The 27,058-nt window shown below is 48.0% G+C and overlaps 1 protein-coding gene across 10 annotated transcripts in view; it reads right to left on the reverse strand.

Annotated features, from left to right (window-relative positions):
* Window positions 1-27,058, reverse strand: part of ACACA (acetyl-CoA carboxylase alpha) — a 252,188-nt gene that overhangs the window by 161,255 nt on the left and 63,875 nt on the right. For all 10 annotated transcript variants that reach the window (XM_077312781.1, XM_077312780.1, XM_077312776.1 and 7 more), the window contains 11 exons: window positions 26,843-26,993; window positions 22,288-22,391; window positions 21,152-21,233; window positions 19,591-19,736; window positions 18,598-18,748; window positions 17,417-17,551; window positions 13,439-13,585; window positions 10,413-10,601; window positions 9,318-9,418; window positions 8,659-8,747; window positions 2,160-2,284 (listed from right to left, as the gene is read on the reverse strand). In XM_077312781.1, the coding sequence (XP_077168896.1) occupies window positions 2,160-2,284; window positions 8,659-8,747; window positions 9,318-9,418; window positions 10,413-10,601; window positions 13,439-13,585; window positions 17,417-17,551; window positions 18,598-18,748; window positions 19,591-19,736; window positions 21,152-21,233; window positions 22,288-22,391; window positions 26,843-26,993 (1,420 nt within the window). The remainder of the gene's footprint in view (window positions 1-2,159; window positions 2,285-8,658; window positions 8,748-9,317; window positions 9,419-10,412; window positions 10,602-13,438; window positions 13,586-17,416; window positions 17,552-18,597; window positions 18,749-19,590; window positions 19,737-21,151; window positions 21,234-22,287; window positions 22,392-26,842; window positions 26,994-27,058) is intronic.

Consider the following 27,058-nt stretch of genomic DNA (forward strand, 5'->3'; position numbering starts at 1 on the left):
TTGAAGGCCTGAGCTGCAAACAGCTGCCATTTTCTCTCTCCATCATGCCGGCATGATTACTTGAGAAATGAACAGCCTCGGCTCAAAGCTACTCCAGAATTCTCAGAGGAAATATGGCTCCGTGTTCAAATAATGAGATTCTTAAGGCAAGCGTTACTTACAATCACACCGCAAAAAAAGAAAGGGGCGGGGGTGGGGGGGGAGAAAGGCAGGGGGAGGGGACATGCAGGGGAAGGAGAGAGAAAGGCAGGTACTTCTATATCTTACAAATTAGTATTTAAGAAAGCCGGCCACCGTGTGGGTAGACGTTGCCCATCAGCTGTTCTTCAAGGAGGGATTTCCTCCTCCGCTTTTTCAGTTTGGCAAGTCAATTGCTACTGACAGGAACCCACAAAGTCTTTAGCAAAAAAAAGTGGGGTGGGGGGAGGTTGGTGGTTTGGGAGGCAGAACTCAATTAATTAGCATCTTTGAAAGCACAAGACGGACTATGATTGATGCCGTCAATCGCGGTGTTAAATCTCCCATGCGCCCCATAAAATGTGTTTGGCTCAGCTGCAGCCCCCTCCTAAGACTGCCAGATTTCTCCCTCATACACTGAGCAAGCAGGAGAGTGAGGCGCATCCCCGTTGCTTCGTTCAACCTTTCCGGGGGAAAGGGGGCAATCAGGGCTCATTCCAAGATCAATTTAAGACAAACAAGCCCAAACTCATCTTTACGTTGAGAGTTCTTAGATCACGATAGAAGGTTATCACTTTCGGGCTGGGCACCAAGTTTTATAGATGCCGTTTCAAGTCTAAACAGAACATCAGATAGTTCCAGTTTTGTTATTTGAGCTCATTTCTGGGAGCGGTGTTCTGTTCTGTTGTTGAAAAAACACTTCCTTGCACTCATACAATTCTACATATAGACTACTCCGTTTCTACCCCAGTTCAGAAGACTAATATGGAAAGAAAACCCCTGCTATTGGAATAGCTGCTAGGCCTGCTTTTGGTTTCCAAACTCATGATGAAGCTTACTTTTCTTTCTTTAGACCATTTCTAATCCTACATTTTAGTAATGCTGATACTCAAGGCTGTTTACATTAAAACACAACTAGCACTAATTTTAACAGCCCCCCTCAGAAAAAAATTAAGGCTGCAATAAGCCAAAGTTGTTCCATGTCATGGGTACATCTAAAGATATTGCATCTATGGGTCTTTGTTCAGGGAGTCATCCAAGCAGAACGGTCCAGAAATCCAGGACCAGCCATCTGGTGGGGGCTCTTGCAAACCAGCCAATGACATTTAGACCAAAGGGTGGTTTGCATGACTGTGCCCTCTCTCCAGCAAGGGAATCAAGCTCCTGTCAGTGGTGGACCCCACCTCCACTGAGGTGTCTGGCAGCGCTCCATACTGTGGATTCAAATGGGTAGCCATGTTGGTCTGAAGTAGCTCAGACCTTGAATACATCTTTGTTGGTCTTAAAGGTGCTACTGGACTCTGATATTATTCTGCATACTATGGAGAGCCATGTTCTTCAACCAAAGTACAGCAAGCATGACAGTGAACCTGGGTGAAAATTCTACTTCCGTGAGGAAAATTCAGTGCCAAACTCCTAGGTTTGGTTTAATATCTGCAGTTAGGAAAGGTTTTTCTCCCATCTAAGTCAAATGGTAATGCCTCAGAAGCTTCCTGTCGAAAGAATCTGGTAAGTCCATCATCAGCTTCCAAATAAAACTTCAGACTAGGACAGCTGCGATTATTTTGCTCAGGGCTTAAGCTGGAAAGGAATCACTTTCATACTCCCAGCTTCTCTGCCTTGCCTTTTCAACGGATCAATGATATTTTGGAATATTTTGGAAGGAGTTGTAGCCCACAGGGATACAGGCCCAGTGTTGTTTGGGGATCTCCGGTTCAAAGACAGGAGGTGGGGAAGGCCTCTCAACCAGAGACCTTGATGTCTACAGTCAGAGAAGGGGTACTGGTAGTTTTAAGGCACTGCCAGATAGTCAACAGGTCCTCAAATGTTACATGTAGAAAGAATTGTTGAGATATTTTCTTAGCAACAATTGGCCAGGTCAGGCAACAGCATCCCAACCCCTCCAAACTACTTCATCATCATCCTTTATGCATAAATGAATGAGCCAAATCACAAGAGGGGCTCTCAAGAGCTTGACGTACAATGAGCATCGTCACGAGGAGGTTCTTCTTGGTGACTTGAGCATGAGAGAAGATGTAGTTGAGGACGGCATTCATGTCACTCTTGTTCTCTTCCCGAAGGGCAAAGACACACTTGTCATAATGACCTATAGCCAAAACATAAAGCATAAAAACATATATTGGACCTCAAAGATCATAGAGTCATAGAATTGGAAGGGACCCCATAGGCCATCTAGTCCCACCCGTGCTCAAGGCAGGATCAGCCTCTAGCATCCTGGACAAGGATCTGTCCACCCACTGCTTGAAAACTTCCAGAGAGGGGGAGTCACCACCACTGCTGAACTATTCTGATTGTGAATTTTTTTCCAGATATCAAGACAATAGCATTCTACACATAGTTTAAACTCTACCCTCTGCTGCCAACAGGAATTGTTCTCTGCCCTCCTCTAAATCACAACCTTCTAAATACTTAAAGAGAGCCATCCCCTCTCAACCTCCTCTTCTCCAGGCTGAACATTCCCAAGTCCTTCAGCCTTTCCTCACAGGGCTTGGTCTCCAAGTCTGGGATCATCCTCATCACTCTCCTCTCCATTTTGCCCACCTCCTTTTTGAAGTGAGGCCTCCAGAAATGCACACAGGACTATGACTGTAATTTGGATGTGATCTGTTTATATTTATCTTACAGTCCCCAATTCCCCAAGATCATGTTCACACAGAGTGCTACCCAGAAGTGTATCGCCCATCCAGTAGGCAGCCTTCTCATTTTTACGACCCAGATGTAGAACTCTACACTTCTCCTTATTGAATTGCATCTTGTTCTCATTGGCCTACTTTCCCAGCATGTTTGGATCTCACCAAACTGTATCTTCTGGGGTGTTGCTACTCTTCCCAATTTGGTGTCATATGAAACCTTAATGAGGAGTCCCCCTACACCCTCCCCCATAGAATAGAATCACAGAATCAAAGAGATGGAAGGGACCTCCTGGGTCATCTAGTTGCAGGACGCTCAGAACCCTCTCGCTCATCCACTGTCACCTGCCACCCCCTTGAGCCTTCACAGCCTCTCTGTCAGATCATTGGACAATTTAATATACTTTAAATAAAGCATATTCAGGAAAGAGAGTCTATATCTCACTAAAGGGGTCCACAATTTTGAGGCTACTTGTGATAGTAGCCACAGTTCTGATCTGCTGCCATTTTTTTTATACATTTGCTGGATTTTCCCCCATCGTGAATTCCTGGGGCCCTTGGATCTCTCTGCAGTTTTCCAGGAGTTTCTGTACGAGACAATTCATAACAACCTCCTTGGCAGACAGCGGGATCAGGAGCGGCTCTGGAGGCTGCTTGCCTCCATAAGAAATCCACCTGACAACTGAGACCATCTGTGGGGGCTCCTTGCCAGGGGTCAGGTGCATGGTCATTAGAGGGAAGACCTTTTCAGTGGTGGCTCTGCAGTCATCGAGCTCCTTCCCCACTGAAGTCAAACCAGCAATTACAGCCATTTTTCAAGTGCCAGATAAAGTTGGGCTTGCTCTCCCAGCCTTTTGGCTCATTTTCTGGATTGTCTATCGCTGATTTTAAATTGATTTATGAAGGCTTTTAAAATGCTGTTTCTTGATCTAACCTGGATAGCTCAGGCTAGACCAGTCTCGGAAGCTAAAAGGGTCAGCCCTGGCTAGTATTTGGATGGGAGACCTCCAAGGAACACCAGGGTCATGACTCAGAAGCAGGCCATGCCGAACCACCACAGGGTCACCATAATTAATCTGTGCCCTGATGGTAAAAGAAAAAAGATATTCCTTGTGTACATCACAACCCACCCTATACGGAACCAGACCAGTCTTACCCGGCAGCAGCTCTCCAGGGTGTTTCCCCAGTACCAGACAGGGAGTTTCTGCAGGCCAAGAGCCAGGTCTGCTACTGACAACCAGTGTGGCGAAACGGTTCAGCATCCAAGAGACACTGGTTCCAATCCCCACGTGTGCCATGGAAACTCACTGGATGACCTTGGGCCAGTCACACGCTCTCAGCCCAACCTACCTCACAAGGTTGATGTGGAAATAAAATTATCTGCATCCCCATTAAGGGAGAAAGACAGATGAATTAAATAAACAGCCACTGCCCCTTTTGAGAGCAAGAAGAGTTGGGTTTTATACCCTGCTTTTCTCTGCCTGAAGGAGTCTCAAAGTGGCCTTCCCTTCCTCTCCCCACAACAGGCAACTGTGAGGGAGGGGAGGCTGAGAGAGCTCTGACAGGACTGCTCTATCAGGGCTGTCAGGAGCCCAAGGCTATTAGGAGCTGGCTGCTTGTGGAGGAGGAGCGTGGAGTCCAATCCAGCTGGCCAGATGAGGAGCCCCCCCTCTTAACCACCAACCACCCCATGCTGCAGGCCCTTTAACCTGCAATACCAGCCAACTGAACCCAGGGCCTTCTGCCTACAAGTTCCTGCCACTCCCTATATAAACAGACATATTATCAATACTTTATTTATAGTCCACCCTTCTTACCGAGACTCATGGAGGATTACAGGATATTTTTTAAAATGCAACCAAATAGCATAAAACAACCAACGAACAATGCAAGAGAACTAGGGTTACAGAATTAGAGAACAATGTGAGCAGCAAAGTATACTATAAACTAGGGCTGTGCGCTTCGGGCCACTGAAGCAGCCGTTCCTGCCCAAAGCGCGGGGGGGAGGGGTGGCACCAATGCCGGCGCACCAGGCGGCCAAACCCACAACCCTGTTATAAACAATGCCAAAAGTGGATTACAGGTTAAGGACTGGAGTGGGAAAGGACCACTGAGGCCTGCTGGCCCTATCCAGCCTGCCCAGCACCTAGAGAGGCTTTTCTTTCTCTCTCGGGTAACCAATGTCCCCACCTGACCTCTGTAAGGAATTGCCCACTGGGATCTGAGGTCTTGCTTCTGTGCATCCCGCTGCCCAGCACCTGGTCACCACAGGGACCATTCACTGCCTTGTGCACCCCTGGAGAAATGGCCCCTTGCCAACTTCCCCCGATGCTCCTTTTAAAATAGTATGACCAAGATAGTGAAGGTCTATGTGATACAGAGAACCACGACCAGCATCAAAAGTTATAAAGTATTTATTAAAGGGAAACTGTTCACAAGCATTCTTTTAGCATAGCACCGGACTGAGCAAGGGTAAAATGCAGTTCTTTTGTCCCTCTCTCTGTACATGCCCTGTCAATAAGTTAAACTATAGGACAGGATGTCACCTTGCAGCTTCCTCCAGCTCTTCAGGCCAGCACATGTTTAACGGCCACCCTCCTTAAGACTTCTGACTGATCTGATAAAACTCAGCACCAAAGAGACCTTCCTGCTTCCTCCCCCCCCCCCCCCCTGAGTATTATCACCTCCTTTCTCCACCCACTGACCAGGTCAGGCTGGGTCAGAGATGCTTTTCCTAAAGACTCTGTCTGAAAATTCTTCCTGAAGCCTCTCTAGTGTTTGACACCTCCAAATCTCTTCTCTGCTTGGAAAAGGGGAGGGGGGACTGGACCCTCCTATGGATCTCTTCCTAGATCCGTTAGAATTTCTTAAGAGGTAGCTGAGGTGAGCCTGAAAAATAACAAGATTTCCTTTTCCCTGACTGTTCTCTACTGAGAGAGAGAGAGAGAGAGAGAGAGAGAGAGAACTTTTAAAAACACAAAGGAAAGCTTTTGCTCATTTCAACCTCCAAAAAAGAATGAATTTCTTCACAAGGACAATGCAGTACAAAGCAGGCGATACCTACAATAATCATTACTGCAGACTACAATCCTGTTCCACTGAAAATGCGCCCTCTTGGGCTGCCCGTTCGACTGCAGTTCTTGACCATTATGGCTTCTGCACGTTCTGCGGAATGGCAGAAGCTGCCTGGCTCCCCGAGCTCAACACCGTCTCCTCTGACTGGCAACAGCTCTCCGGGGCCTCCTGCCTGCTGAATACGGGCCACATCGGATCCGGTAACTGGAGATGCCAAGGACCCAACCGGGGGTCTTCTGCATGCAAAGCAGATATTCAACCACTGAGGCACAGTCCCGGGATTTATTTTATTGTTTGATTCTTCTACATGTGTGAATGCAGATGCCGGAAAATAATTAATCCCATGACTCCATACCTGCCTTTCCTCATCAACAGGCAGTTACTGTGAAGAGAAGAGAGCTTTACTGGGAATGCACTCAGCTCTCACACAAGAAGAAAACCTACCTGGGTCCCCGTGTCCATTGACAGTGCCCCTAATGTATGCCCCCACAACTCCCACAAACACCCAGGGCTCTCCAGGATGCTAATTCTGGAGGAAACCGTGGTCGGGATGGGGGAGTTTGGAAATGACCCATCTGCCTCCTTAGCCAGGCTTAATGTTGAAGTGCTGGGCGCCAACCTGTCAAGGCCCCTAAAGAGAGCCGGAACGCAAGGTTTTCCATTACAAGGTCATCTGCCATACTGATTTGGAGTGGAAATTAATCTCCCAATTCTCAAAAAAGGGGATCACGAGATGGAGAGAAGCAGGCAGCATTTTCTGCACCAATTTAGAATGTCAGGGCTCAGCGGTGCGTTTCTGCCACTCAGTGGCCAAAGACGGTACTGAATGACAAAATGGCAGGAGGATAAAATTCCAGGACAATTTCCTCATTTACAGATTCAGGTGGATAGTCATGTCGGTCTGAAGCGACAGAACAAAGTCTGAGTTCAGTGGCACCTTGGAGACCAACAAAGTTTAATTCTGGGTATATGAAAGCTGCACACCGAATTCTGAACACAAAAGTTTATACCCAGAATTAAACTTTGCTGGCCTTAAAGATGCCACTGGATTCAAACTTTGTTTTATTTATTTATAGTCCACCTTTTCCCATGGAGACTGAAGCCAGATTTCAAAGGGCAAGTCGATGCAATTAATAGTATGTGACCCCAAATAAGCAATGCAATAGGACTAAAGACACTTTTCCTTGATGAAAGATGTAACAAGTTTTTCTGCAATAAATATGTTGCTCATTCACAACTGAAACCAAAAACTATTCCTGTTTTGGCTTTTTTCCATTCCATGATAACAGCATGGTAACACCAGGGAACGGTGGCTCAGCAGTCCAGTCCAGGCTTTGCATGCAGAAGGTCCCAGGTTCAATCCCTGGCATCACCACTTCCATTGATGTCCAGCAGCAGACCCTGAGAAATATATGTACTAGAAAACTGCTGCTGCCAGGCAGACTAGCACACACTGAAGCAGACATTTCAATGGTTTTACCCTGTCTAAGGTGGGTTATATGGCTTTTTCAGCTAAACATCCGGAAGAAGTTCCTGACAGGTAGAGCGGTTTCTCAGTGGAACAGGCTTCCTTGGGAGGTGGTGGGTTCTCCTTCCTTGGAAATTTTTAAACAGAGGCTTGATAGTCATCTGACAGAAGTGCTGATTGTGAGTGGGTGGGCAGGAAGGGGTGTGCCAGTGTTTGTCTCTTGTGGCCCTTCCTTGCAAACCCAGGGAATTGCTAATTGCTGCTGTGAGATGGGAGGTGAACTTCCTCCAGGCCAGGCTGGATTCTGGAGATTTTTGGTGTGGGGGGGACCACTTGGTCATGCAACTGGGGTCACTGTGGGTGAGCAGGTAGTTGTGAGTTCCTGCGTTGTGCGGGGGGGTTGGATTAGATGACCCTGAAGGTCCCTTCCAACTCTATGGTTCTATGGGTTCAGTACATTTGAAGGGTTTGCTTCCCTGGGATTTTTTGTAAGCTGCACCCACAATGACAAATGAGAACAATTCAGATTATCCAGTAAATTCAGGTTCCAACTTGAACTTGTGTGCCTTCTACTGATGTGGAGTACTCCTCCTGTTTGATTCTGTTAAAATTTATTTCCCTAAAATGCAGACACATTAGAGACTCTGGGGCAGGCAGTTATGAGTTCCTGCATTGTGCAGGGGGTTGGGCTAGATGACCCTGGGGACCCTTCCAACTCAGGTATCTCAGAATACTGTAAAAAGCAAGAAATGTGTTGTACGCCAACCTAACAATGTCCTAACAACAACAACCCTCACATGGAAAATCATCCAGGAAGATGTGCTAAACCTTCGATCTCTGGTCAGGTCTGACACCCAAATGGAAATAATCTACGGTAGCACAGGCCTCCATCTGCTGGTCACATTTGTTATTTCCTTTCTAGAACTCAGGGGCACCCAACGAAATTGATGGGCTGTATATTTTAGGGTTGGGTGCTTCGGCCGCCAAAGCAGCCGTTCACACCCGAAGCAGCCAGTGCTACGGCTCACACAGGAACTGCTTGTCTCCTTATGCCACCCACAGAGCTCTGTGCTGGCCCTCGAAAGCTCACGCCTTGAATAAATCTTTGTTGGTCTTAAAGGTGCTACTGGACTCGGATTTTATCATAATACCTACCTACATACATAAAATATCCATCAATCTGGAAAGAAAAATAACTAAACCAAGCTGCTCTCTCCTGCTACACCTGGGCAAATGTCCACCTTTCATAAAGGCCAAAACGCAAATACTGAATTGCACAAGACTCACCTTGTTGGAACTGAGTTTCCACCTTTAGGTACTGTCTGAGCAAATCCATGACCACGGCTTTCATGTGCCCTCGAATGCCACTCCGATACCTGCAACAACAACCCTGGTGAAACTGGAGGAGTTGCTAGTCCTCCCTGTCGGACTTTTCTGCTGCAGCGTGCACATTCCCAGAGAGAGAGCCCCTGTCAGGCCCCAGCATTCAAGTATCAGGGCCGAAATGTTGAGCAAACCACGAGTAACTGCTGGGCCTAATTCCTGTAACTGATCCTTGCAGAAAAGGCCTGACAAGGCAAGGGCTGGAATTAATCAAAGTCATAACATCCAAATCTTTATTTTCAAGACTTTGCAAAGAACAACAACAACAAAGAAAGCCAATACATTTTTCCACTCAACTTCCTCTAGAATCCATGATTCTTGAAATATCTAGCCCTGCGATTGGATTCTGTGGTTACGCCCCAGTTCAGTTCTCCATACCCCATTAGCAGTGGCAAGACTAACGGGAGGGGACTGTGACTTTTGAACAGTCATTCAGCCCCCAACTCCAGTCTTCACAACACCTCTGGCTGGGCAAAATATGTACCCTGCCTAATTGCAGACGAGAGTCTGACTCACGCAGTCCTGACCGTGGTGTCTACACCCACTGCTCATCCTAAACTCACCTCTGCACCAGCTGCACTATACTCTGGGTGTTCATGAAGAAGACCTCGCGTTCTGATTTCCGGTTCAGGGTAGCTGCATGACTGTCCAGTATGTTGGCAATCTAGAAAGAGAAGACAAGATTATGGCACTTGACCAGCAATCAAAAGATATACAAACAGAATAGGTTGAAACTTAAAAGAAATTAAAACATAAAGCAAATTTGGCTACAGCAGATGTTAGGTTCTTTATTTTTATCAGTTGGCATTTTCTTAAGCATGCCTCAATTCTGCCTGGTAAATGGGAGAGATTATATGAATTATTTCCTAATTTGAGTGTATAACATACATTCAAATAACATGTGTTCTGTTGTTTCTACACTTCTATAATGACAAATGACAAACCAGGCATTTGCTTGAGGCCAATTGACCCATAACATGAGTGAGGGAGGTGAGTAGCGGGGGACCTCAGGGCTCGGGGCTCGGTCCTGCCAGTGAGGGGGAGCTCACCACCTCCTTAGGCAGCCTATTCCACTGCTGAACTACTCGGACTGTGAAACTGACTGCTGAACTACTGACTGTGAACTACTCTCGCCGCGTCAGGCCGTCAGGCAGGGAGCCCCCGGCAGCCACGTTCCGCGCGACTACTGCAGGCTCCCTTGGGCAGCGGCTTCGCGCCTCTTGCCGTATCAGGCCACCGGCAAAGGAGCAACTGCGAGCCACGCTGCGCTGTCCGGCGGGGACTCGGATGGACCAATTGGTCCCTCCAGTAGTCTGTCCAGAGGAAGGGGCCAATCGGCACCCTTCCTCATCACGGACACATCCCGCCTCCCAAGCCCTTATCCTTTTATTTAGTCCGCGGCGCCGGCTGTGTTAAGATATATTGAGACACACAAAGATGCCTTACACTGAATCACAGACACAACACAACTCAGCTAGACTAAGGGTCTGATTCAGTATAAGGCATATCTGTGTGTCTCCATCCATGAGGCACAACCCATTCTGAGTATGCAACCTGTTCCTCCTGGATATCTGTTTAATGTGTGCTGGCGGCCTTCCTAGGCATCTGGGGCTGGCCACTGTGGGGGAAAGGAGGGGCCCCAGGCCAGTTCTCCTTACCTGCTGGCTGGGAAACTGGCAGAGGACGGAGGTGATGTTGCTGGCATACTGGGCCATCTCCTTCTTGATGGACTTCTCCACATTGGGCGGGATCCGGCCAGATATGCTGGTCATGATGTCTTGAAGCTCTAAAAGAGGCAGGGAGGGATCTCGCAGGGTCTTCATTAATCTTTCCACCCAGTCCTTCACCTTCGTTAGGGAAAGACAAAAGAAAACACTAATAACTTGATTCCAACAACCATGTCTACCCACCACAAATCTAAGCCAGTTTCAAAACCTAATTGTAGAATCACAATTCCCTACCAAAAGAACTCTGGCAATAATACATTTGCTGTTAAAACCCGCAGATTGTGTAATGGTAGATTTTAAATTAGTGGTAGATTTTAAATTTTAATTTAATTTTAATTTTAAATCACTGTTTGGGAGTTTGCATTAGATTTGTTCTGAAAACCTTCAGATAGAACAGTTCTATCTAAACATACAGTTTTAACCTTGAAGAATAATTCAATGGCTTCATGCCCAGAACAAATCCAGAAATAAATGGCACAAAGCTTATTCTTCAAGATGCTCAAAAGTGCCCCACGTCATGCCTTTAGCAGATGGTTTAGTAAAGTCAGGTATTGGGGCCTATGGAATACCACGCCCGTAACCTCTGAGACTCTCTCATCCAGCATTCAGTGAAATCTGCTATCCCCTTTTTCATCAAAGCTCAGAGTAAGCTGCTTTCTATGGTTTATGCCAGTGCTCTGTGTATAGAGTCATAGAACCATAGGATAACAGAGTTGGAAGGGACCTCCTGGGTCATCTAGTCCAACCCCCACACAATCCAGGATACTCACAAATCTATTGCTCATCCATTTTAAACTGCCACCCCCTTGAACCTTCACAGAATCAGCCTCTCCGTCAGATGGGTATCCAGCCTCTGTTTTAAAATCTCCAAATATGGAGAACCCACCACCTCCCGAAGAAGCCTGTTCCACTGAGAAACCGCTCTAACTGCCAGGAACTTCTTTCGGATGTTTAGATGGAATTTCTTTTGAATTAATTTCATCCCATTGGTTCTGGTCCGTCCCTCCGGGGTAAGAGAGAACAATTCTGCTCCATCCTCTACATGGCAGCCTTTTAAATACTTGAAGATGGCTATCAGATCCCCTCTCTGCCATCTCCTCTCCAGGCTAAATAGACCAAGCTCCCTTAACCTACAGGATAGTTGACAGCTCCCTCCAAAAAGGAAAACATTACAGAAAGGGGTTGCCATTTTCCTCCTTGCTGCTCAGGTTTTCCATTTGCAGGGACGTCTTTATCTTATGCAAAGTAAAGTCAAAGATGGGACCGATCTTAGACTTCCACCTCAGGACTCTGCCTCCTCATTGTCCCAGGGCACATTAATAAAGAGTCTGGCCTCCAGCCCTTGTAGCTCCTTCCTTCCTTCCTTCCTTCCTTCCTTCCTTCCTTCCTTCCTTCCTTCCTTCCTTCCTTCCTTCCTTCCTTCCTTCCTTCCTTCCTTCCTTCCTTCCTTCCTTCCTCCCTTCTCTTCCCTTCCCTTCCCTTCCCTTATATATCTGTATAGCGCCACTCAAAAATGTGTCACAGCGGTTTACAGAAATCGATAAAAACACCATAAAATCCCCTAAAATACCCCATAATACAAAATATAACAATAGATGGCAAACAATAAAATACCAATCCTTCCCCTCCGTTCAGCATGTGGGTCAATAACACTCACTATCTCACTGGAGCGAGGATCCTAGTTAGCCTCAAGTTAGAGATCCTCAGATGATAACACCGGGATGCTGCCCTGGCCTCAACCGTATGCCTTGTGGAAGAGCTCCGTCTTGCAGGCCCTGCGGAAAGCTGACAACTCCAAAAGGGCCCTCAGCTCTCCCAGGAGCTCATTCCACCAGGTTGGGGCCAGGGCCGAAAAGGCCCTGGTCCAGGTCGAGGCCAGGCGGATGTCCCAGCAGCCTGGGACAACCAGGAGATTCCTACCCGCAGAGCGAAGAGCCCTGAGGGGGGCATAAACAGATAAGTGGACCTGCAGATAGATAGGACCCATGATGTGTATAAACCTTAAAGGTTAAAACCAGTACTTTAAACTTGATCTGGAAACAGACTGGCAACCAGTGCAGATGACGCAGCAAAGGCTGAATATGGGTTCTTGCAGCCGCATTTTGTACCAGCTGCAATTTCCAGAATCAAATTCAAGGGCAGGCCCACGTAGAGTGAGTTACAGAAGTCTAGTCTGGAAGTGACCGTTGCCTGGCTAGCCAAGTGTTCTGAGGGCAGGGAGGGCACTAGTAGCTGCACTTGGTTCGGGCCACTTTTATGACCTGAGCCTCCGTAGAAGGGGAGGCATCAAAGGTCACGCCCAAATTCCAGTCCGGTGTTAATTGCACCCCATCCAGACATGGGAGTTCCTTGTGCTTCCCAAACAGTCTCTGGGAAAAGTGGCCTCCTACCTGCCTGGCCCTCTGGAGAGGCTGTACGACAGAGCCTTAGGGGCAGTCTGACCTTGGCAAAGGTTAATTACCATGCGGGAAAGAGGGCATAAGGGAGTTGTAGACATTTATTATCTATTTATTCATTCATTCATTCCCCTAAGGCGGTTTACACAGAACATAAGAAACAATACATGGAACTTAGTTTTTCCATAACATGCAAATAACTACAACAATAATAGTATTAACATTAACATTAATAACTATAACAGAGGTAACAGGGCTATAACAGTACAAACAGGTCCAGGGTCAGAACGCATGAACGGATTTCTGGGAGGGAGGGGGGGAGGGAGCTTGTATTCAGGAGAAACCTTTTAAATGGATAAATTCTTTGGCATGTGTGAAGCAGGTTTGAGAAGGGAGAGAACAAGGTCCCCAAGCCAAGCAACACAATTCTAAATCTTGCTCCGCACTCCAACCCTTGAGAGATGGCAAACTCTGCCCAACAGGAAAACTCCTCTGCAAAGACACAAGGACGTTTCAGCACAATGCTGTGCAAGGCAAAGGGGAAGAAGTAACCAGCCATACCTTGCTGTTAAAGAAAGGTTCCGGTAGGCAGTATCCATTCATCACATTCACTAGGTTGTCGAGGACGTAATGGAAGACACGGTGGAGCTTCTCGCCCCGGAGGGCTGTGCTCTGGATCTTTGGCAACGTTCCAGTGTGGAGTTCAGCCTTGAATACCAATCAAAGACACAATTATGTCATGAGGCACGCAGGGGAGGACGACTGTCAAAATTCACTCACAACCCTGCTCTCTTCCCTTGCTGCCCTGTGAGAAACATCTGGGCAGTCTTCGACCAGCTGTGCCAAACTTCCAGTAGTGAATGGCAAGCCTGCCACCTCCACCTTCTGCCAACTTGCCAACTCCCTCTAGTACTTGAAGGGCTGGCATAGAGAAGATGTTTTAGAATCATAGAATCATAGAGTTGGAAGGGGCCACACAGGCCATCTAGTCTAGTTTCTGTTTCTAGTCTAGTCTCTGTTGTCCCAGAGGGTCAGACCAGAACCAATTGAAATTGATTCAAAATAATTTTTGGCTAAAACATCTGGAAGAAATTCCTGACAGTTAGAGCAGTTCCTCAGTGGAACAGGCTTCCTCAGGAGGTGGTGGGTTCTCCTTCTTTGGAAGTTTTAAAGCAGAGCCAGATAATCATCTGACAGAAATGCTGATTTTGAGAACTGAGGCAGATTGTGAGTGGGTGGGCAGGAAGGGATGTGCCAGCGTTTGTCTCTTATTATTATTATTATTATTATTTGGATTTATATCCCGCCACTCCCCGTAGGCTCGTGGCGGGTCACAGGAGTCCTATCCCCATTAAAATACCCATTAAAAGACTTTAAAACAATCCCAACATGGCGGAACTTATTATTCCCACCCCTGCTATCAGAGCGGCAGGGAGGGTGGGGAGGAGATGCTAAGTCTGGGGGGGGGAATGTTGGCACTCATTCGCTGACCCCGGCCTCAACCAAAAACCTGGCGGAAGAGCTCCGTCTTGCAGGCCCTCCGTCTTGCAGGCCCTTCCTTGCATGCCCAGAGAACTGCTGATTGCCAGTGTGGGAGGTGAATTTCCTCCAGGCCAGGCTGGATTTTGGAGAGTTTTGGTGAAGGGATCACTTGGGCATGACATTGGGGTCACTGTGGGTGGGCAGGTAGTTGTGAGTTCCTGCATTGTGCAGGGGATTGGACTAGACGACCCCGTAGGTCCCTTCCAACCCTATGATTCTATTTCAGACAGGTAAATTCCTGGAGATTTGGGGGGTGACGTCTGGGGTTGGACCTCAGCAGAGTATAATACTACAGAATCCACCTCCCCCCCCCCCCCCCCGAAGCAGCTGCCTTCCCTGATCTCTGTTGTTTGGAGATCAGCTGTAATTGTGGGAACTCTCCAGGCTCCCCTTGGAAGCAGGCAAGTCTAGCCTTCTGAAAGGCAAGAGGAACCCTGTTCTCTAAGCCACTGTCCCAGGCCTGCAGGAGAAAGGCTTCCCCGAGGCCATGCCTCAAGCAGCTCCACAAACCCTCTCTTTCTTCCCACCCTTTCCTTGCACAAATGGTTACTGCTCCCCTATGAATTTCCTTCCAGCAGAGACTGCAAGCCAAGGGCCCTCCTGGGTGTGGCTCAGACTGGGCTGCCTGGTCCTGATCTTGTCTCTCTCCTGCCAGCCACTGTAGGATTCTCTCCCATTCTTCGTCCAATCCAGTCTCTGCTGGGCTGCACAACTACTCTAAGGATGTGCTTTCAGACGTGTGTGCAACATATGCTTTAGCAGAGAGAATAAGATTCTCAGATGTAATTACAAAACACACATACAGAATGTATTTTCAAAGCGTTTGCAATGGTAACTTCTGAATACCACTAATAACCAGAGACAGAGGTAATCCGCTCAAAAATGATCACACAGGATTTGCAACACCGAGAGATGCTGTGGGTAGACTTCCTTCCCACAGCCTCTCTCGGGAGCCACATCTTGCCCACCTCACCTGCAGCATTACCTGCCTTGGTACTTGTTAATGGACTTTCCTCTCTCTCAAGCTCCTTGTCCCCAGGGCTGGCCTTCTAGTCCTTCCTTTTCCTCATAGCTAAATCCGTTTCTCAGAGATCCTATTTCTGGCCACTGAGGTAAACTTTCTTCAGTCCCTTGCCCCTACCTGGAGGAATGAGGGCCCAGAAGAGCTGAGGGCCCCGGTGGGGCTCTGCAGGGCCTGCAAGATGGAGCTCTTCCACCAAGTACTTGGTCAGGGCTAGGGTTGGAAGACCTTGAGTCTCCCCCCTCCATTCTTCTCTCCCCCCCCCCTTAATGGGGCTATTCCACCTAGACACGGCATCCTCCTGTTACTCATTGCAGCATGGGGTTTGGCACCCACCACGGAAGGACTTCTCTAGGCAGCACTAACTAAGGCAACCAAAGCCCAAGGGGGAGCCGAGGGGATTGTCAAAGAGCCAAAGCAGAGTCATAAGCCAGGCCAGTCCATGTACCAGAGCCATTGTCCAAGGGCCAGAAGCAGGGGACAAAGCTGGGGGATCAAACGGGAGCGGGGCTGGGTCAGGAACTGGCGGTCAAACCAACAGGTGGGTTCACGCGCAGTTGCACCCACAAGGAGAGCCCGACCCCACTCCTCCTTAAGTACTGTTGCTGACCAACCTCTAAATGCCCGTTTAAGTGTCTTCATCTGGGCCCCATATAGATTGACAGCGTGCCCTGAGCTGAGAAATCTGCCCTTCTTTGCCACCTCCGGTGCTCTGGCAAGCTGTCTGGGCTGTGCTGGGCGTTGGCATGGTTGGGGTTGGGTCTGGTGGAGGTGGCAATAGGTCCATTTGGCCAAGTTCCAGTTGTTCCCCTGGGTCAAGGCTCAGATCGTGCCGATCTCCTTCCTGCCCTTCCCCCTGCGTCTCCTGTTCTGACAGCCTCGGAGACGGTGGAGACGGCAAGCACAGCCAGATGCTCACGCCATGGCAGCAGCTCAGACACTGGAGGCTGGGGCGTGGCAACTTAAGTGCATGGCCTGCTAGGCCACCAACGTCCTGGTTTCTGGAAAGCATCCTTTTTTCAAGGGCGGGGGGCTTGTACACTTTGTGTCCTGGTAACAGAAGGTTTCAAGCTGGCTTTCTGTCACGGGAACCCAAAAGAAGCCACCAAACAAAACCTCACCCATGAGGGCTATTGTATGAACCCCCCTCCCTTTTCCTTTCCCCTCATAATAGCCAAAGCTGTTAAGGGCCATTTTAGTATTCATAATGTTAATGCTTTTGAACTTTAAATTAAATTACTCTAAATTTCTATTTTTGTATTCTGAAATTGTATGCATGTAATTTTATCTATCAAGAGCCTCTTGTGGTGCAGAGTGGTAAGGCAGCCGTCTGAAAGCTTTGCCCATGAGGCTGGGAGTTCGATCCCAGCAGCCGGCTCAAGGTCAACTCAGCCTTCCATCCTCCCGAGGTCGGTAAAATGAGTACCCAGCTTGCTGCTGGGGGGTAAACGGTAATGACTGCGGAAGGCACTGGCAAACCACCCCGTATTGAGTCTGCCATGAAAACGCTAGAGGGCATCACTGCAAGGGTCAGGCATGACTCGGTGCTTGCACAGGGGAAATCTTTACCTTTAGCTAATTTTATCTATGCTGTGATCTGCCCTGAATCTGCAGAGATAGGGCAGAATATAAATCCAAATAAAGAAAGCATGATGCAGTGGTGAAGAGTGGTGGGCTCTGCAGAAAAGGGCTTGATCCCCCACTTCTCCTCCACTTGCAGCCAGCTGGGTGGCCTTGGGTTAGTCTCAGTTCTCTTACAGCTGTTCTCACAGAGCGGTTCTGTTGGAGCTCTCCCAACCCCACCTACCTCACAGGGTGTCTGCTATGGGGAGATGAAGGGAAAGGTTTTTTCTGGGACTCCTGCGGGTAGTGACAGCAGGGTATAAAGAACCAGCTCTTTTAAATAAAGTGGACCGCCTTTCCTCACCAGTTAAGAAACAGCCCTTTTCTTTTTTTTTTATCCCGCCGTGTCTTACCTGCTGAACCCGGCTGGGGTCATCCAGCTGCAGTTTGGCAATCACACAGCCAGGATCCAGTGCGGCCCCAGGACGCTTCACGTAATGGATGCAGCCTGATTCCGCTGCGGTGAGAGTCATCACCATCTTCATCACCTGCAAGCAATAAAAGCAAGGCCATTCGTAGCGGATGTCCCCAGGCCTGTATACATTCTGCAGAGACACAACCCTCTAGAAGTGCTGCTGCTGCTTGTAACCAAATGGGGTCTGATTAATAGAGCCACAGTTCAGCTCCATACAGGAACCCCAATAAAGCTAGGCCATAGCTGCATCTCTACATGAGAAAGTCACAAGCCACACCTACTTGGTATTTGTACCTTATAAAAGCTTTTGATGGTGATGACTGGGGATGGTGATGACTGGGGAAGGCACTGGCAAACCACCCCATATTGAGTCTGCCATGAAAACGCTGGAGGGCGTCACCCCAAGGGTCAGACATGACTCAAAGCTTTTGATATACCGCACCCCTCCCTACAGCTCAGTAGGCTAAGCCTGTATCATCCCCATACAAGGTTTGGGGAAAGAAGAGAGGATTGCCCAAAGCCCAAAGCATCCATGACAGGGCTGAACGCAGTGATCCCCCAGACTGCTGCTCAGTCTTTCAGCTCCCAATACGGCCGTCATTCACTTAAAGTAGGCTCAGTTATCTGAGCTTTAATGTACAGATTACGTTTGCAAAACTATTCTGAAGAAAGTCTGCACATGGTTCTGAGATGGCGCACCAGATTCATGATCTTAAAACAGATTCAAATGGGTAGCCGTGTTGGTCTGAAGTAGCACAATAGAATCAGAGTCCAGGAGCACCTTTAAGACCAACAAAGATTTATTCAAGGCAGGAGCTTTCGAGTGCAAGCACTTAGTTTTTAGTCTGACAAAGAGTGCTTGCACTCGAAAGCTCACGCCCTGAATAAATCTTTGTTGGTCTTAAAGGTGCTACTGGACTCTGATTCTATTGTGATCTTAAAACAGACATTCCTCCTTGTGAGAAAGAAGAGAATACTTCTATCATGATGTATCTGTAAAGTGCTGTCAGTTGAGTAGCATTTTAAGCACTGCAGCCCTGAAGAGAATATTCCACCGATTCCCAAGTAACTCTTGCTAGTGTGGGTCGTCCTTGTCATCATGTAACAATAAGCTGATACCTCAATCTCAGCAAAGCACTGGCCCGAAAACACATGTCCCCCGTCTTCCACAACGTATTGGATGAGCTTCCCTGCTGAAGGCGAACGCAAAATGGACGGGTCGTTTTCCTTCTCAAACACGCAGGTCTTGTTGCCAATGGTGATGCGGTACCTAGAAGGAGAAACAGTTGAGGTAGCTGGTTGGAGAAACCTCACTCAAGGCAGGGGAAGCCACCACAAATAAAAGGCATGGAGACAAGGAGTTGCAGTCAGCAGAAGGGTCTTTCACACTGCCAGATTCATAAAACTACAAATGGCAGGGATTTAATTTGGGATAGAATTATAGAGTTGGAAGGGATCTCCATGGTCTCTAGTCCAACCCCCTGCACTATGCAGGAACTCCCAACTACCTGCCCACCCACAGTGACCCCAATTTCATGCCCAAATGATCCTCCCGCCACCAAAACTCTCCAGAATCCAGCCTGGTCTGGAGGAAATTTACCTCCCATCCCACAGTGGCGATCAGCAACTCCCTGGGAATTGAATTTTGAATTAATTTCAACCCATTTGTTCTGGCCCAACCCTCTGGGGCAACAGAAAACAACTCTGCTCTGGGAACAACTTTGGATCTTCTATATGCCAAGCAGAGACTCTACCACTTATCTACCACTATGGCACAGCCCCTCCCCATTCTATCCAATACACCACTCTGGCTGCCCCACTTTGAAGACTGCTGAGGTCAAGGTCTCAGGTTCAATCCCTGGTGCCTCCGGGGCTGGGAGATACCTTTGTTTTAAATTCTAGAAAGCTCCTAGCGATTCCTGATCACACCATGAAGAAGAGGGGAGAGGAAGGTGCCAAGCTTCTACACTCTAAGGGGGGGGGGGTGAAAAGACGTGGGTCATACCTCCAAAGGAACGTGAACAGATTAGAAAAAGAGAGTTTCTAAATTGTAGGTTAAAGTGCAGCTCTGTTTATTACCAGTGACCACAAGCAAAAGAAAGACGGAGCTACCTGTCTACTTCCTCCTTCATGTAGGTGGTGTAGCTGCTACCGTCGTATGATAAAAGAAGCCCTCCATCACTCAGCCGGTGAACATCGACCTCTACGCAGGAGCCATTCATAATGACCACGTAGGAGTTGGGGGACTGCCGGGTCACCTTCAAGCACAAGGGAAAACAGGGTGAAGATGGTTTTCCAAGCTACGTAGATAACACACACCTGACTCCTCCAGCTCTCCTGGATTATATCACAGTTAATCCAGGGGTAGTCAACCTGTGGTCCTCCAGATGTCCATGGACTTCAATTCCCATGAGCTCCTCCCAGCGACTGCATTGAGAAACCTTCTGAGCTCCCCAAATTTCCTTGCTCCTTCCAGCTCCAGATATATTCAGGCCCCAGCAGATTATTTCTCCTGGTCACAAATCAAAGCCAAAGGAGGGCCTTCATGCTGGCAAGGGGTGATGTCCTCCCCCCCGCAGTGATAGAGGGGTGCTTTAAGAACATCGCAAGAGCTGAGAGGCTCTGCCCATGGAGGAACCGGAGTCACTCGAGCATGCCTTCCTTAGATGTCCTCCTTATGAGGCACCTCGCTCTAAGATAATATATCCTCTGCTTAGGGGTGTTATTTGCATCACCAACCAAGAAGAAATCAGGTTTCTCCAAATTCTGTGGAACAGCAATTAATTTACTTATCTGAGACAGCTATTTGTGGAAGCAAAAACCATAAATGAAAACACCAACCACAGCGACCTACCCCGTGTTCCATTTAGATCTATAAATAGAAATTCTATATATCTTAATATTTTATCAATAATGTATTGCTCCTGCATGAATATGCTTTTAGTCTGTATTTGTTGGTATTCTATAGTAGACAAATCAATCCATATGCATTGAGAATCCTTTATAAGCAGAGTATGTTGTCATCTATTTCTTTCTGTTCCTTTGTAATGCTGGAGTCTTTTGCAGCCACAAAACAGAAATTTGTCACTGTCCCACGCACGGTGTTAGCGACTGCTTTTCATTTGACACTAGAACCATAAAAGGCTGGGAACAGCATCACACACACACTGAGGTCTTCTGACAGAGCCTTGCTCCAGGTTCTTCCATTCACTGCAGTCAGATCTGAGATGACAGCAAGCACTGTCTTTTCAGTTGTGACACCCAAACTCTCCCTGCAAAATCTCCACAGTATTTTTAATTTATTTATGTCCCGCTTTTCTCCCCAATGGGGACCTCCACTCCCGTGTTCGATCCTCACAACAACTCTGTGAGGGTGGGCACACTTGAGTGAGTCACCCAGCAAGCTTCTGCAGCAGAATGGGAATATGAATCTAGGTTCTCAGATCCTAGTCCAACACTTTAACCACTACAGCACCCTGGCCCTGGCACAGTAGGAAGAGACCTTCCTGTTTTACCAAGGCCTGTAGGTGGGCCCATGAGTGTCTTGGGTTTAGTGTGGATGATAAAAGCTTATTTGTTTTGCTGGTTTGACTGCGTTTTGACTTATCGTAACTTACCATCGGATTTGACTGAGAGTGCAGTGCAGAAATGAAGAAACTAAGTCTGACAATACCTTTAAAACGTACTTCTTCCCTTCATAGATCAGTTCTACATCCACCGTGTTCAGCAGTGTATGAGCAGGCAGGACTTGGCCTCTGAAAGGTGGCAGAAAATCAGAATTTAACCACCAAAGAATCATGGGAGTGGGAGGAAGGGGAGAGAAAGCATGCAGGTTCTAAGACAAAGCAGAGAAAGAGGCAAAACCAAGACTATAAGAACTCTGCTAATTATAAAGGTAGGACCAAAAGGCAAATCTACTTTATTCAGTAATATCTGTTTTTCATGTTTAAGGCATCCATTCCGAGAGAAAGGTGCTGTGCGATCATAATCATCACTGAATCTTAATAAAAAAGCTGTTTTAAATCTTGACTACACATAATTTCTCTTATCTATTTAAAGCATTTCTATTCCACCTATCCATTCAGCTAAGATCCCCAAAGCAGCTAACATCAAAACTTTTCAACATTAAAAAAAAGCATTTACAATAACCCTTATCCATGGTTCCTCTAAGTATTTGTGAAACAGCCTAGGGTACCAGCACCAGGGCCTCCAGAGACGGCTGGGGTACACTCCAGAGACGGCTGGGGTATGGGAGAAGGCAGTCCTTAGGGTATGCTGGCCCCAAGCCATACCGGACTTGGGAGGGCAACACCAGCAACCTTGAATTGAGCCAAGAAGCAAACTGGAAGGCTCTGCAGGTGGAACAAGAATAGAGCGATCTGGTCCTCACGATCCACTCCAGGTAACATTCTGCACCAACTGTCTTGAAGGGCAGCCCTATGCAGAGCGCATTGTAGTTGACTGAAGCAGCAACCCCATAAGGTCTACAGATATCTAGGTCCCCTGACCTGGAGGGCCCACATCAGCCCGATCATCAGCTGTGATTAGTACTTGGATGGGAGACCACCAAAGAAGCCCAGGTCACAATGCAGAGGAGGGCAACACATCTATTTGTCTCTGGCCTTGAAAGCCCCATGGAGCCACCATTAGTCAGCTGTGACTTACTGGCCCTTTCCACGGCCACCTTCAACGGCCAGAGGCTCTTTCGGATCTTTGGCACCGCAGTGAGCCACTTGCAAAGCTATACAGTGCAAAATGGCACAGGCCAAATATTTTTGTGACAAATCAGAAGGTTTAAAAAAAAATCACCTCTCCAGGGAGTGCAGGAAATTGGAGACGCTATTCCGAAAGCTGACATCGGCCACATGAAGAGCTCCACACACTACTCCTAGCATAGTATCTGGTCTCTCTGCCTGGAAAGAAAGAAAGAAATCCCAGCTCATTACTATTTCACCTTTTAAAACTACCTGAGAATGGCCGCACGTTTACAAGACACAAAGCTCCTCTTTGTAACACGCAAGGATCCAAGTTCCATCCCTGGATTCTCCAAGGAGAGGCTCTCAGGCAGGTCAAAACCTCCCTCCGTGCAAAATCCTGGAGAATCCCATCGCACCTGCGGTCTGGAGGGAGAAGGGGGGAGCATGGGTCCAGCAGAGGCACAGCTGCACAGCAGAGGAAAGGACAAAGGGCACTCAGGAGCAGGCAGGAGACAGGGCTGCCAGCACTAGCCTCCTGAGGAGGAAACTGGGGGGGGCTGGGACTGGCCCAAGGTCACCCACCATGTGGAAGAGGAGCAGGGAATCCAACCCGCTTCTCCAGATTTGAGGCTGCTGCTCTTAACCATGACACCAAGATGGCTCTGATGACAGGTAAACTGGTGTCCTCAGGAGTCTGCTGTTCTAGCTGACTTGAGTAGTTTTTCCTGGGGCCCCTGCAGTACGAGAACTTCAGGACACCACGGCCCCTTCCACCGGAGGCAGTTTTTAAAGACTAAGTATTGGGGGGTCTGATCACAGATCCCCATTTTAATGTGCACTTTGTCCCTAAAATGTGCACTTCACTCTGCGGTACCTAACAAGCTGGTGATCCCTGGCCTGTATGAAGGGCGCCTGGCCTCAACCAATGCCAGGGCCTTTTTGGTCCTGACCCCCACCTGGTGGAATGAGCTCCCAGAAGAGCTGAGGGCTCTGTTGGAGCTGACACAGTTCCACAGGGCCTGCAAGATGGAGCTCTTCCACCAAGAATTTGATTGAGGTCAAGGCAGGGAAGATCCTGGGGTCCCTCCCTAGACATTTTAGACATCTTATATATCTTTGGACGCCTTCCTTGAGGTGAGGGGCAGGGGGTCTGCTGGGATGGGCTTAGAGTTTTATTGAGGGTATAAGTTGTTGCTGCTGCTTTGCTTATTTGTTTACTGTACTTAAATGCATCGTTGTCTTTAGAGAGGCCTGAGGCTGGTCGCCCATGAGAAGCTCTTCTGTCCAACCTGCTTCTGTTTGGTGTCACCTCCCTTCCAAAAGGGGGCGGATTAGCTTGTTACGAGCTGTAGGATCGAGGGGTGTGCGCTTCGGCTCAGTTCGGCCGCCTTGGCAATCACCGCAGCTGGAGGCAGCCAGCGCCACAACATGGAGAGGAGGAGAGATGGCGGCAGTGGTGCACACTGTCATCCCGCCTCTATGCTGGCCTCCTACGCGGCGCTTCGGGCTTCAGTGACCACCGAGGCGGCCGAACTGAGCCGAAGCGCAGAGCCCCAGTGGGATCCAAGGCGTGTCCCATCAATTCCACCTCCGTTAGTGGGCAGGGATACCATCTCTCCGGGACTGGCCTTCTTTTCTCTCTGCCCCCCAGAAGGGCTGTGGGCGTGGCCAGACATCTTGCTCATGTGAGCGCTCTCTGGTATTGTTTGAGGTCAACTGAGAAGAGGTGGGCAGCTGGTTTTAATATGTATCTTGTGAATGGGGATGAGAGAACGGCTGGACCGTTGGCTAAGTCCATTTATCTTTCAGCATCTCGTATTTTTTGCCTGAAAGCTCACTTTGCCTGATCTTCACCCAGTCCGAATAGATCATTTGGGGGAAAGCCCAGGCCTGCAAGTCTGGTCTCAGTGGTTTTACGCCAACTAGATTGGAAGTGGTCATGGAGGATGAGAGGAAGAAGCCTTCTGGCTCTGAGATTCATTTTGGGCCACAGATATAGGGACATGAGACTGACCCCTGCCTCAACTCTTAAACATTTTGGTTTCAAGTCGCATCATGGCATTCGAGACACATCTGAGTGTTTGGAGTACAGCTCTCAGGAATCTCAACTGGACTCGCTCCAGTGGAGTAAGGCCGGCTGCAGGAGGCCCGAGATGAGTTCCCTATAGCAGTTGTGCCATAGATGTGGCCTGAAATAGCTTCCGTGCTGCTGGAACACAGTGGCCTCCCCTACTACTGAGGAATTTAGTTGCGTCATAAGGTGATTCTCCTCCTGGCCCTGCAGTATAGGCACAGCGGGTTGTCCGGGCAGCTGAAGCTTGGAACGTTACCCCAGGGACTTCAGCTTGCTTTTGGACCTGTTCAAGCCTGTGGCCGTTAAGCTTCCAATTCCTGGGTTTTGGGTGTTTTCTGAGGGACATTATTTTTTTGGCTGCTTATTTGATTTCTTATCTACCGCTCCCATCAATGCTAGCTTGCGGCAGGTTATGATAAAAACTCCACAACAATGATAAAATAATAAATAATTCCCAGTATAAAACCTTTACCCACCAAGACAGCAATGCTAACTTCACCCCCCCACCCCCACCCCCACACACACAGTCAACAACCCCCATCCCTGCTGCCTCAGGGTTTAATGGTGGGGTAGTCTGAGGTCCTGGCTAAATGGAGGAAAGGAAAGGCCCTGCGGGGAGGGGGGGGGGCAAAAGTAGATCTCTCAAGTACATGGGGCCCAGACCGTGGATGGCCTTGAAAGTTAATACCAGGACCCAGAACTTGATCCAGTATGCCTTAGCACCAGCTGGAGACGGATCCTCCAAGAAGAAAACGAAGAAAGAAAGAGTTGGTTTTTAATATGCTGCTTTTCTCTACCCGAAAGAGGCTCAAAGCGGCTTACAGTCATACTTCCTTTTCCTCTCCCCACAACAGATACCCCCTCTGAGGGAAGGGAGGCTGAGAGAGCCCTGAGATTAATGAAGAAGAAGAGTTGGTTCTTACATGCTGCTTTTCTCTACCTGAAGGAGTCTCAAAGCGGCTTCCAATCCCCCTCCCTTTCCTCTCCCCACAACAGGCACCCTGTGAGGTGGGTGAGGCTGAGAGAGCCCTGATGTTCCTGCTCGGTCAGAACAGCTTTCTCAGTGTGTGGCGAGCCCAAGGGCACCCAGCTGGCTGCATGTGGAGGAGTGGGGAATCAAACCTGGCTTGCTAGATTAGAAGTTGGTGCTCCTAAGTACTACATCAAGCTGGTTCTCCAAGGTGTGCCAGTGAGGACCTTAGCAGCTGCAATCTGTACCAGCTGCAATTTTCGGGTCAGGGAAAAGAGCAGGGAGCGAGTGACATACGTCGATCCTGGAGGGGACCATCACACAGCATTAGGCTCTTCTCCAGGGAGCCCTTCCTTCTCATGAGGTGGCCAAAGTATTTGAGTTTCATCTTCAGGATCTGGCCTTCTAAAGAGCAGTCAGGGTTGATCTCCTCTAGAACTGACCGGTTTGTTCGCCTTGCAGTCCAAGGGACTCGCAAGAGTCTTCTCCAGCACCAGAGTTCAAAAACCTCAATTCTTTGACGTTCGGCCTTCCTTATGGTCCAGCTTTCGCAGCCATACATTGCAACTGGGAAGACCATAGCCTTGACTAGATGCACTTTTGTTGGCAGGGTGATGTCTCTGCTTTTTAGGATGCTGTCTAGATTTGCCATAGTTTCCTCCCCAGGAGCAAGCGTCGTTTAATTTCTTTGCTGCAGTCACCATCTGCAGTGATCTTGGAGCCCAGGAAAATAAAATCTGTCACTATCTCCATTTCTTCCCCATCTCCATCAGCATAGAGGATGACAGAAAGGTGACAATCGGCTAGGTTTGGCAGGTGGTGTTCAGCTTTGTGCAGGTAACTTTCTATGTTATTTATACAGCAGATGAGCAACGGGGGGGCAGTAGGAACCCTTGCCTCACCCCCTCAAGGAAAATTTAATCTAATATCTTGCTCCAGTTAAGTTAGCAAAATGGAATAAAAAATATGCGACAACTGTTGGAAATGTAAACAGGAGAGGGGTGACTTTTTCACATGTGGTGGGAATGTAAGAAGGCAAGACAGCGTTGGGAGAATATACTTAGGGAAGTTTTTTTTAATGTTAAAATTTAATTTTGGAAAAAAAACCAGTATTATTTCTATTGAACCTTATGGAGGGCAGGGTCCATAAAGATCATAGCGTTTTATTTACGTAGGCGACTTCTGCAGCAGAATTGTTCTTGCTTCTAAATGGAAGAGCCCTGACATTCCCTTGACTGAAGAGCGGTTAACAAGACTGGTGGACTATGCTGGAGTGGCCAAATTGCCTGCCATCTACAAAGATCCCGATCTTGGAAAATATGCAAAGCAATGGACATTGTTTTGGAATTATCTGCCAAAAAAACTATCCAGAGTTCATGAAGATTGGTAAAATTGAACATAGCAACAACAGGTTTTTATAGTGATGTCACAGATTTAGGCTTTACTGTTACATTTGTTAGGATTAGGAGAAGAGTCTTGAATATATATTTGTATTTATTTGTGATTGAATGTTAGATTAATGGATTGATGGATTAGTAATGAGTATGGATATTTTGTTTGATAGCACAATAAAATATTTTAATTACAAAAAAAATTAAATCTAATAAAGGAATCCAACCTCACCTGTACTTTCTCTGCAATAAGCCGGTCCAACCAGCCGGTATCTATGCTGTTATGTTGAAAGCTCTCCGTTTCTAGTAGCTTAATCAGGTACTCCACTGTGGTCCGGAAATCTCCACGTATAGACAGCTCTTTGAGAGCCACTACCATATTTCTGGGGGAAGAAGAGAGGAAAAGGGTTTAGGAAGAAACTGAAGGAAATGAAGGGCCAGTCCTGGT

This window comes from Paroedura picta, chromosome 15 (assembly GCF_049243985.1).
Source record: "Paroedura picta isolate Pp20150507F chromosome 15, Ppicta_v3.0, whole genome shotgun sequence".
NCBI classification, from domain to species: domain Eukaryota; kingdom Metazoa; phylum Chordata; class Lepidosauria; order Squamata; family Gekkonidae; genus Paroedura; species Paroedura picta.